This window comes from Trichosurus vulpecula, chromosome 2 (genome assembly GCF_011100635.1).
Source record: "Trichosurus vulpecula isolate mTriVul1 chromosome 2, mTriVul1.pri, whole genome shotgun sequence".
In the NCBI taxonomy this organism is placed as follows: Eukaryota; Metazoa; Chordata; class Mammalia; order Diprotodontia; family Phalangeridae; genus Trichosurus; species Trichosurus vulpecula.
The window spans coordinates 326777360-326789695 of NC_050574.1; the positions used below are offsets into that span (position 1 = coordinate 326777360).

The 12336-nt window shown below is 43.3% G+C and overlaps 1 protein-coding gene across 2 annotated transcripts in view; it reads left to right on the plus strand.

Moving 5' to 3' along the window:
* Positions 1-1148: 1148 nt before the first annotated feature.
* RYK (receptor like tyrosine kinase) overlaps positions 1149-12336 on the plus strand; it is a 124018-nt gene continuing 112830 nt past the window's right edge. For both annotated transcript variants that reach the window (XM_036746613.1, XM_036746614.1), the window contains exon 1: positions 1149-1428. In XM_036746613.1, the coding sequence (XP_036602508.1) occupies positions 1149-1428 (280 nt within the window). The remainder of the gene's footprint in view (positions 1429-12336) is intronic.

Sequence of the window (12336 nt, forward strand, 5' to 3'; positions counted from 1 at the left end):
AGATGAGTGAATTGAGGATCAGAGGCTTCACAGCCAGCAGAGCTGGGGTTTTAGCTTACTCGTCTACACTGCAGGTACGGCTAACCCTGAACTCTTATTTCCATCTCCGCCACTACTTGCACTGCATTGAAAAGATCTCCGGCATCACAGGACCTCTCTTGGCTTTGCCACTTTCTTAGGGTGTGTGGCTGCTGGCACATCACCTACGCATTCTTGGCCTCAGTCTTCCAATCTGTAAAATTAGGAGGTTCAACTAGATTGACTCAGTTTACTCATCTGTAAGGCTTAAGTCTAGAAGAAAAGGGGAGAGGGAAGGTGGGACTACTAGGGCTATTTCAAGGTTCCTTCCAGCTCTGAAGTTCCATGATTTTAACCTCTCTCGCTATTCCTCCCCCTCCAACCCCCCCCCCCCCAAGATTAAAATAGTTCTAAGCCTCTAGATCAACAACTGCACACTAATCATGCCTGCGCTTCTCCTCGGGACCAGCTGCTGTTTCTGACTGCTCCGGACAAAAGCTGAAGCTGGGGGGAGGGGGGGGGAGTTTGTAAAAGCCACCACTGTGTCACAGCAAAAACCGGGAGGGAAGGGGGCTGGCATCTCCGCCTCGAGAAGGCGAAATTGGAGACGGGCGTGGGCCGTGCTCAGCCCGTAGGCGAGCAGAAGGATGGATTTGCAGGGAACAGGCGCCCTCGCTCTCCCCCCGGCGCTTCGTGGTCCAAGGGCAAGGTCCGCGACCGGGCCAGGCGGGGGCGGTCGAGGTGTGAGGAGGGAGGGCAGAGCGAGCCGTCTGGCACGTGCTCGCTCCCGCGAGGCTGCGGCGGCGCGCGCGTGCGCGCACCTCCTCCTTTTGCCCGCCCCCAGAGGCTGGATCTGCTCAGTGCTGTGAGGGCGGGCGCGCGGGCAGGCCGGGGAGGATGCGGCCGAGGCGGAGGCGCGCCCAGGCGGTTTGAAGCAGCGGTTGGCTGCCACGGGCAGGGGAGATGAGCTGGGGGGCCGCCCCCGGCTCGGGGCTGTGAGGGGCTCGGGGCCGGGGGTGGGGGTCGAAGTCGAAGAGGAGGAGGAGGAGGTGGCGGCGGCGGCGCTGCCTTCTTCCTCCGCGCCCCATTCCTCCTCCTCCTCCTCCTCCTCGGCGCCCCCGGGCTCAGACATGAGCGGGGCCGAGCGGCCCGAGCCGCCGCAGCCAGGCCGAGGCCGGGGCCGGGGCCGCCTCCCGCACCCCGGGCTGGGCCAAGGCCTGCGGGCCCCGGGGCTTCCCCCGCCTTCGCCGCCGCCGCCGCTGCTGCTGCCGCTGCTTTTGCTGCTGCTGCTGCCCGAGCCTGGGGCCGGGGTCCCCGCCGCCGCCGAGCGGTTCCCGCTCCCGCTGCCCCCGGCCGTGGGGCCCAGCGTGAGCCTCTACTTGAGCGAGGAGGAGGTGCACAAACTGCTCGGTGAGTGAGGTCCCGGGCGGGCGCGGGGCGAGGAAGCGCTTTGTGGGGGAAAGACTTTCAAAAATGGGCTTCTCCCCCTTCCCCGTCGCCCCCCCCCCCCACCTTCGGGGAGGCTGGCTCCCCGGCCCCTACCCCGGGGATGCCGTCCAGGGGAGGTCTCTGGGCGTTCACAACCCCTGCCTTCTCTCGCAGCCCACCTAAACGGAGATCCTGGGATCTCCCATCACATTCTAGTGCCTTCCCTCCGCTCATCTCCAACTTACCCAGTTGTTTGTACATATTTGTTTGCACATAGTTGTTTACATGTTGTCTCCCCCATTAGCGAGCTCTTGGAGGGCAGGGACTTACTTTTCTTTTACATTTTTATGTATATACATCTCCAGAGCTTGGCACGGAGTTTTGCAAGTAGTAGGAGCTTAATAAATGTTTATGGATTGACCCGACCTACCTCTCTCTCTTGTTCCAAGATGTTGAACTTTCTGGTCCTTCTCCTCAAAAAGCCCCGGGTTGGAGCGTCTCTACTTGTCCTTATGTGGCCACTTTCTCCCACCAAATTTAGGGGTTTCAAAAATTAGGTTGTAATTTTTTGAGTTGTTAAATATATTTATATTTTCTTCCTCCCCTTGCTGAAAAAAGAAAAGAAAAAAAAAACCCAACAAATATGCATAGTGAAGCAAAACAAGTTTCCCACATTGGTCTTGTCCAAAAATGTGTCTCGTTCTGCACTTTTAGTTCCGTCACCTCGCTGTCAGGAGGTGGGTAGCATGGCATTCTTCCAGTCCTCTGGAATTATCCCTCCAAATTTAAGATTACCAGACTTTCTCTCCTTGCCATGTTGGCTGGGAAGTTGTGTTCGTTTTTCTACTCCGCTCGGTAGTTGAGGAAGAGGGAGACTTAGGAGAGGAGGAGGGTATCCTTGGATTGCAGCTAGATATCCCAGCTCCTCTCTCGACTTATAACACAGACATACGCATACTCCCCCCGGCCCCAATAAAACCCACTCCTTCCCCCTTCAGAAGGTGGGAAACCTCTACCAAAGCTGTGGTAATTTCTTTTCTCCCAGATTCTTTGCTTCCCAGCCTGGGAACCAACCAAATAAACTTAGCACCCAGCTCTGTAATTTCTGTAAAGATTTACTGTAGTTTCTTCTGTCCTTTAGAAACTAGAGGACTAGGGACTCCTTTTTTCGTATTGTTTTACCCAAGAATTCATTTCGCTGCAAGTTAGTTACTTGAACCTATCCTTCTGAGATAACTCTCTCTCACTGCTTCTGCTCCAAAGCAAGGTGCCACATTCCTTTCTTCCATGCCTGACACTATTTCTTAAGGCTCTGGATTTCAAATATCCCATGAGGGATCATGGTATGTATCATATAAGAAAAATTCATTTTAGTCTTAGCTTCTAAATACCTGTGTCAGTTCTCCTACTGCCAAAATGCTGACCATCTCCATTCTCTTTTCCTTTCTCAACTGAAAGGCACCTTGGTGCAGTGGATAAAGAACATTTGGGACCATCTGAATTCAAGTATTGTCTCTGACATCAGTCAGTCAAGAAACAGTCCATCAAGGGCTGTACTTTCTGCCTGACCTTGGGAAAGTCTCTTAACCTCTTTGTGACTCTGGCAACTAAAATTTCAGAACAGGTGTCTAATCTCCATGGGTAGGAGTTTTTTCATTCAGAAAGTTCTCTGTATTGTTGAACTCACAGGTATCTTCTCTCCCCACCCCACCCCCAACAGAAAGAAGAAAACAAAACAAACTAAGACTATAGGAATTAACAAATTAGATCAATAAGGTGCTTTCAGTTCTGAAAATTTCTTTTACTCAAATTAGCATTGAAGCCCAAATTAATTTTTTCTCTGTCTTTGAATCCAGGGCAGGGAAAAGGAGGAACTGGTTTCTCTTTCTAGGTCTGGACGTTAAAAAAATTATCCTTATAGATAGATGGCGGTTGCAAATTTTTAGGATCTGGATTTAAAACCCTGTAGATGATGTGACCAACTAAAGAAAAATTAATTATGGAACTAGCCCTCAGATAGAAGTTCTCCAAAGAAGCTTGAATTTTCTGAAATTTAAAAAAAAATCTATTTCCGTTTCTGTTTCTATATCTCATGTAGGTGCTATATTGCACTGACACTCATAGAATTTCATTGTTGGGCAGGACATGAGAGATGATTTTATTCATTTTACAGATGAAGAAATTGGCCTTGAGAGGTATCCTATAACTAGGTCATGGTCATACTACTAGTTAAGGACAGAACAGGTCTCCTTTTCTTGGGCTCCTTCCACTGCACTGAGCTTGAACTCCTTGCCTTTTAGACCTATTTATCTATCTGTCAGTTCTTTGAAGCTTATGGAAACTGACACTGAATTGGGAATTGCTGTCAGCAAACTTTTAAATTCTTAAAAAGCATTGATTTGTGTTGAATAATCAAGAAATACATTTATTGTATTTTTTGTTATGATACAGTTTTTAGTCCTATTTTTATGAACGGAGTTACAGTTGAAATGTATTAGCTTTTGGAATATAAGACTGATGCTTAGCATACTGGGGGTTTATAAAATCTATTTTACATACACAGGAAAAAGGGTTATGTTTTCGTTATGTAGTATAAAAACTACTGCTTAAATTTTTTTCTTAAATTAAGTATATAACTTTAAGGAGGGATAAAGTGGATTTAAAAACATGTGCAATATTTCAGTTATAACACTTCTTTAAAAAGTTACGTTGTTGCTCCTGCCATCTGATTTTTTACCAATATTTTTTGTACAGGGAGTCTCAAACTTATGAACAAATGCAACAATTTGGGGACAGAAGTCTGTTCTCTAATTCATAATGCCTGGAAAATGACTGACGTTATCTTATGTAATTTACTGCTATCTTCATAATACCTACACTGTCTTAGTCTCCAAAGTACCACTTGAAATGGAGAAGTTACTGCTGATGTCTGATACTGAGTATTCCTGATAAACCAAGTTGGAACTTGGAATGCATTTTCCCATAGAAACAGTGTTGTAAATGTTGGTTAGGTGTAAATTGAATGGGCTTGTGTGGGCTGGCTTGTGAACCTAGCTACCATTTAAAATATTCTTTGTGTGAGAAAATGTATTTTAAATTCTGAACAGATCACTTAGAAAAGAATTTGCAGTCTGAGATAAGAGTTGAGAAAATACCTCCCCCCCACCCCCCAGTGTCCTTCTTCAAAGTGTTGGTGGGAGGTATGGTAGTACAGATCCTGTTGATGTATTGGTTGGTTTTGCTGTACTGCTTCTCCCCATCTTATACTTGTTACAAAGAAGAATTCATTGGGTAGGGAGGAAAAAGAGATGCTTATGAAAATGAAGGTGGTGTTAACCAAAATATTTCAATAATACAATAAAAAGAAAGAAAACATATAGAACACACACCCGTTAATAAGCTGGAAATTATCTGTACCTGATGGGATCAGTTATTAACTACTTAAAGAAGAGTTGGCTGTAGTGTGGGAATCCAGTAAACTATTTCTTCATAATGCCAATAATAGTAAAATTGCCATTAACTAGAATGCTTTGGGAGTAGAGTAAAGGGCACCTTTTCTGCACTGAAGTACAAAGTATACCTGATAAGTGACTTTGAGTGCTTTCTTTACTAGCTCACACAGAGGGTATACAGCCCATTCGGGGAGTACACTCCTACATTCTAAGCAATGACTCTTTTACTGAGCTCCAGGGAATGCAGAATGCTTATAAGTAGTGTGTGTGGCAGGGTGGATGGCGCATTTTTGGAAAGCAGAGTTCTTACATTTTATTCAGTAGGATACTGGATGGGGGAGGAGTGTTGGAATTAAAGGAAGGAGGCAGCAGCTGCAGAAGAGGTAGAGAGTGGTCTAAAAGTCTTTTAGCTTTGTCATACAGTTGAACATCAGAAATGGATATGGTGACATTAATACACATGACCTTAAAGAAGGATGACTGGACTTTTCCGTTGATTTAGAGTTAAAACCTCATATGTGTATTGTCTCCTGTCAGAATGGGAACTTTTTGCTTTTCTATTTGGCCTTAGCACTTAGCTCAGTGCTTTGCATATAATAAATGATTAGAAGAAGTCCTGTCCTCTCCTCAGATCCCAAACCATTTTCTTTTAGGTTGTATTTAGGCCTTATACCAGGTTAAAGGTGGAAAGTTGATAATGGCCACCTCAGTCTAAACAACCACCTTGCCCTTAGACAGTTGTTTTGCAAAGATTATTAGTATTCTTTTTTTTTAAAAAAAAGTATTTGAAACAGAATAAAGAACATTCTATTTTAAAAACCACTGCCCCAAATTGATACAAATAAGAGGATTTAAAATACCATGCCATTGTTGGTGGAGTTGTGATCCTACCATTTTGGAAAGCAGTTTGGAACTATGCTCAAAGGTCAATCAAACTGTCTCCCCTTTGATCCAACAATGCCACTACTAGGTCTGTATCCCAAGGAGATCATAGAAAAGGGAAAAGGACCTCCATGTACAAAAATATTTAGAGCATCTCTTTTTGTGGTGGCAAAGAATTGGAAATTGAGGGAATGCCCATCAATTGCAGAATGGCTGAACAAATTGTGGTATATGAATGTAATGGAATACTATTGTGCTATAAGAAATGATGAGTGGCTGGATTTCAGAAAAACCTGGAAAGACATATATGAACTGATGCTGAGTGAAGTGAGCAGAACCAGGAGAACGTTGTACACAGTAACATTGTATGATGATCAACTAGACTTACCTCTTCTCAGCAGTATAATGATCCAAGACAATTCCAAAAGACTTATGCTGGCAAATACTATCCACATCCAGAGAAAAAACTATGAAGTCTGAATGCAGATCAAAGCATACTATTTTTACATTTTTTGATGGCTTTTCCCTTTTATTCTGTTTCTTTTTTCACAACATGACTGGTGTGGAAATATGTTTCCATGACTGAGCAAGTATGACCTATATCAGATTGCTTGCTGTCTTGGGGAGGGGAGATGGAAGGAAAGAAGAAAAAATTTAAAACTCAAAATCTTATAAAATTGAATGTTGAAAACTATCTTTACATGTTATTGGAAAAAATAAATACTATTTAGAAAAAAACTTATTGAGGAAAATAAAACATGCCATTTGGTACTCTTTATTCTAATGCTTAACTTATATTCGTTTATCTCTTAATTTTTAAAAAGTACTTCTTAAAAGGCCTTCCCAGGGTGTGTTCTTTCTTTTTAGGCATCCTTCCCCCTTTCATGTATCCTTCCATTTGTAATGCATTCCCTGAAAAAACATTAATTCACCTGTAGGCGGGATGTTGCCAGGTTTTGTCCATAATACCCTGGGCCTGCTCTCCACTGTTAATCACCAGACTTCTGCCTTCACCCTGTTTCCTTGTGTACGTTTAGAAAGCAATCCTTACTAGTCTCTCTACTCTCACTCTGTGAGTCCTTGGCTACTGAATTCATTCACCCTTCCTGCACTTCTGCTATCTGAGGGTGTTCAAGAAGCAAATTATTTCTTCAGGTCTGGTTTTCTTTCTAAGATGTTTCAAATTCCTCTTTATTTTTCAACATCTCTTATGTCTTATGTTTTTTCATTTATGTTTAAGCTCAAATTTGCAGGGTATAGGTTGTATCCTGAACTCTATTGCTCTTTGGAACACATTCCATTCCCTCCTATAGTTTCTAGTAGGTGCAGAATAGTCTTACATTATTTGATCATCCTTGCCTTTGTGTTTGATGGTCTTGTTCAAAGTGGGATGGTTAAATTTAATGTGTCTTGGAATTCTCTGTCTCTCCTCTCTCTCTCTCTCTCTCTCTCTCTCTCTCTCTCTCTCTCTCTCTCTCACACACACACACACACACACACACCCCTTTTTTCTGAAGACAATCTATGGATTCTGTCATTTGATATTTCATTTTCTGTGTTCAGAAGTTCTGAACAGTTTGAGGTTTTTTGACTTGTGCTCTTCTGGGAGATCTATAATACCTAGGTTTTCTCTACACATTCTGACTTCAAGATCAATATGTTTTGCTTGGAAAGAGAGCATATTTTCTTTTAATATTATTGTCTTCTCATCTTCTAGTTTGTCATTCACTTCAGTGTATTTGCGTTCCCAATCAGTTGTTCTCTCTTTTGTTTCTTTGGTGGGACTTGGTGGGACAGATTCAAGTTTTTATAATCTGTAAATTATTTTTGTTTTGCAGGCCATTTCCTGCACTTACAATTTTCATTTCTCTTTCAAACCATTCAGAAACAGCATATTGTAGTTCCATGTTCTCCTCAAATTTCACAGGGTGCTTTGACTAACCAAATGCTGGATCATTTTTTCCCTTCGTTTTATAGTATTTATTCATAGTTGCCTGAACTCTTTTACTGGATCTGGAGGCTTTATTTCCTTTTATTACTGATTTCCCACAGAAAACATCAATTCACCTGTAGATAGGATATCACTACGTTTTGTTTATCTGACACCATCTCCTTGTGTACCTAGAGAAAGAAGTCTCTTACTGGTTTCTCTGCTTTCAGTCTGTTATTTTTGCTGTCCTTGGTCGCTGCATTCATTCACCCTCTCCTGTGTTTCTGTTGTCTGGGGTGTTGGTTTATGTGCTTATGTTTAAGATTTTTGAGTTTTCTTCCTCCATAGATCTTTGTTAATTTTAGTCTTTCCCCCCTTGTTTTTGATTTTTCTTATTTCTTGTTGACTCCCTCCCCTCTGATGGTGGATTCCCTGGTGGCTGTATCTCAAAGCACCTCAGCCTCCTCCCTCATTGGGCTATTCAGTTTCTTGTTCTAGGTCTCTGCCCCAAGCAACTTTTGGGTACACAGAACTGTCTCGAACTGGATGCTGAGTGCTTTCCTTTCAGCTTTGTGGGTAGTGTCACTTATCCCCTCATTCTTTGTGTCCCTTCTGTTCCTTACTTCCCTGCCACAAAGTTCAGAGTACTGCCCTTGCAGCTGGGGGTGATTTCTGCTGTTTGGAATTTGGGTCTCCTAATTCCAAGACTGGGGCAGAGGGCAGGGATGGGGAAGGGGAGTTAGGGTTTTAATTCAAGCCCAGACAGGGGTCCTGCCTCTTTACGCTGTTCCTCTATTCTTCTTTAGAAATCTTTTGCAGCACAGAATGTTGCTTGTGCTGTCCACTGAGGTCCCAACAAACTTACACAGCCTGGAGCTAGGGTATCCACTACACCAGAAGAAAGGAGAGGAATGAGATATAGGGGTGGGATTTTGTTGCAAACCTTCCTTTGGGTGCTTGGGTTGCCTAGTGAAGCCTTCCTTCCAGTAACTTGGTGGGTGGTATGTGAATTCAAGGTAGGTGTCAAGTTCATGGCTTTTTTTTTTTTTAGTCTTCTTTTGGATTCTATGTGTCCTAGACCAGAGGTGTCAAAAACAGATCCTGTAGGCCATATATTACTTAGAAAACTGCAAATTAACATAATCTGTGTTGTATTTTTGTTTATTTTGTTAATATTCTTCAAATATGTTAGTGGCCTACCACTGGAAGTTTGACACTTTCATCCTAGACACATGGAGACAGCTGAAATTACTTTATCTCTGTCACATAATTTTTGTTTTAACGAGTTTTAAAGGTTGTGAGGATCAGAGAAAATGTCTATATCTCTATCTTGTTGGTCAAGTGACCCAGAAGTGCCAGCATTTAATTTAGTTTGCAACTGTAATTGTACTCCCCTGTCTTTTATTAAAAAACAAAACTATGCAGTACCTCTTCTTAGGTTCCCTCTCCTATCTCTTTAGCCACACTCCATCCACATAGCACATAAATTTTCAAATAGCTTAAAAACTAATTAGTGGCAGACTTATGAGTTAATACCTAGGTCTTCTGGTTCTCAGCCTGGGTCTGTCTCTACTGTTTCTTATTTTGAAAGAGCAGCAATTTTATAGCATTTTGTAGGTATGAAGCAATATTTTAATAAGTGACAAAGATTGAGGCAAAAAGCTATGTAGTACACCGTTTTATGTCTTTGAAAATAGTTAAATTCTGTTTAATCATTTCCTTCTGGAAGACATTGGTTTTTTTAGGAAAGCTTCTAGTAGAAATGCTGAGATTCTCACAGTAAGGGCATTCTATATCCGAAAGTAGTTTTATCAGAATCCATATGTAATTAAGGGAGTGAGTGAATTTAACTTGTACTTCATAGGAGACCCAATGAAAGAATTAATTGGAAGGAGGGAGTTTGAAAGCTTGATGTAGATTAGCTGATATGTGGGTCCAATATTCTATAAAAAGAGGGAAGGGAATAAGCATTTATATAGAAACTTGAGGTAGGGAGAACAACCAGAAGACTATTGTAGTAGTCCAGATGTTTATTAAACACACAATGTGGCAGGTCCTGTGTGCTAAATGCTGAAGTTACATATAAAGAAAAGCAGAAGTAGTTCCAGCCTTCAAGGAGCTCACATTCTAATGGGGGAGACAACATTCAGATAATCATGTACTAATAAAATGTATGCACGATAAAGTAGAAGTGATCCCAGAGGCAAGGGAATAAATAACATTGAGGAATAGAGGACACTTCTTGCAGAAGGTGGGATTTTAGCTGAGCTTTAAAGGAAGCCAGTGAAGCCAGGAGGCAGAGAGGAGAAGGGAGAGCATTCCAGGCCTGGGAGACAGCCAGTGAATATGCAGATTGAATCAGGAGGTGTAGTGTCTTGTTCAAAGAACAGTAAGGAGCCTATGTCTTAATATGGATTTTGGGAAATTTGGAATACCAATAGTCCCACAGTCCCCGGAAGCACAGAGCTCATAAAGAGACAGAAAATCAAGCCAGTTTAGTCAGGGAGAAAGGTCTCCTGGCGCCCTGGATAGAATTGACCCCCTGATGAGGCTCTAGAGGGAATAGGACACCATTTTCCTCCAGACTTTTGTAGAGTTCTTATCTAGGTCTATTAGGGGCAGGTATTGGATGATGGAAATGAGGAGCCTGATTTATGCTGGTGAGATTAGAGAAGAGTCCTGGGGAATTGGAGGGTAGTTGAGATACTCAAACCCCTCGGTCTCAAAAGATCATTCAGTAAACATTTATTAAGCATCAGACTGTGTGCCAGGGACTGTACTAAGCTCTGGGGATACAAAAAAAGGTAAAAGGCAATCCCTGTCCTTAAGGAGCTCACAATCAAATGGGGCAGATGTCTTCACTCTGACAGGACAACTCAGCTTCTCCGTCAGGCTGTTTCTTTTAGTGGGTAGAGGGGATGAATAGAGTTGAAGTTGACACCTAGGTGGTGAGGATGGTAATAACTCATGACAAAGTAATAGGGCGGTTAGAAGAGGGAAGGACATTTGGGTAAAGATAATGAGTTCAGTTTTAGACATGTTGAGTTTAAGTTATCTAAGGGACATCCAGTTAAGAGATATCCAAAAGCTGGAGATGCACCCCTTCCTCTGTGGTCTCTGGAATGCCTGCTCCATAGGCAGCAAACATACTTTAATCTTTAATCTTTTCCTTTCTAACTTATTTCTGCCTTTTGGCTTTCACTAAGACATGGCCTCCTCCTGATGACACACTCTCCTTGACTTCCCTTTCCAGCACTGGCTACATTTTCACTCTTGGAGTGGGAGAGTTGGAATATTCTTTGCTCCCCTTTGCCACTTCCAGGTTTTCTCTCTACCACCCATTAGTCGTCTGCCTCTTCTCCTATAAGAACCACTCAATCCATACATACCACCTAATCAAAATTCTAGTAACTTATCTACCATCCTCTAGGAAATTATCTAATGAGTTCAGCATCGGGCTCACATTCTTACCTCAACTCCTGCCCTAGGAAGCTTCAGCTTAGAAATTGAGACTCCCAGGGTGGAGCCAGGATGGTGGCTGGAAAGCAGGGACTTGCATGAACTCTTCCCCAGGTCCCTCCAAACACCTATAAAAAATGGCTCTGAACAAATTCTAGAGCTGCAGAACCCATGAACTAGCAGAGAGAAGCAGGGCTCCAGCCTAGGAAAGCCTGGATGATCGCAGGAAAGGGTCTATCGCATGGAGCTGGGAGCAGAGCGGAGCAGAGCCCATAGTGAGCCGCGCCAGGACCAACGAGACCAGGAGCCAGGCAGAACAGGCCACAGGGCCTTGAATCATTGAGCTGTGGCAGTTACCAGACTTCTCAACCCACAAATGCCAAAGACAACAGAGAAGGTTAGTGGGTAGAACTGCTAGAACAGAGTGAAAGGAGTGCGTGGTTCGGCCACCGCCCATGGGGCGTGGAAGTGGTACAGCTCTGAGGCTGCTTCCAGCTGCAGTTGCTTCCAGTCCCAGGCTCACCTGGTGGGAGGAATTAAGCAGGGGATCACAGCGGGAGTGAAGAGCCTGCTTGGATCTGAGTTGAGGTCCAAGTTGGTGGTTCTTGGGGGAGGAGGAGTGCTGGTGTGGCAGAACTTGCTGTGTAGAAGTAGCTCTGAAAACAGCAGCACAAGGCCCCTAAGGCTTGGGACAAAGTACTCTCTACTCTACAAGCAGTCATACCTTTACAAAAAGCTCAAAGGTCAAGTAGCTGGCTGGGAACGTGGCCAGGCAGTGAAAAATGACCCAGATTAAGAATCAGACTTTGGAATCTTTCTTTGGTGACAAAGAAGACCAAAACATACAGCCAGAAGAAGTCAACGAAGTCAAAGAGCCTACATCAAAAGCCTCCTAGAAAAACATGAATTGGTGTCAGGCCATGGAAGAGCTCAAAAAGGATTTGGAAAAGCAAGTAAGAGAAGTAGAGGAAAAATTGGGAAGAGAAATGAGAGGAATGCAAGAAAACCATGAAAAACAAGTCAATGACTTGCTAAAGGAGACGCAGAAAAATACTGAAGAAAATAACACATTAAAAAATGGACTAACTCAAATGACAAAAGAGCTCCAAAAAGCCAATGAGGAGAAGAATGCCTTGAAAGGTAGAATTACCCAAATGGAAAAGGAAG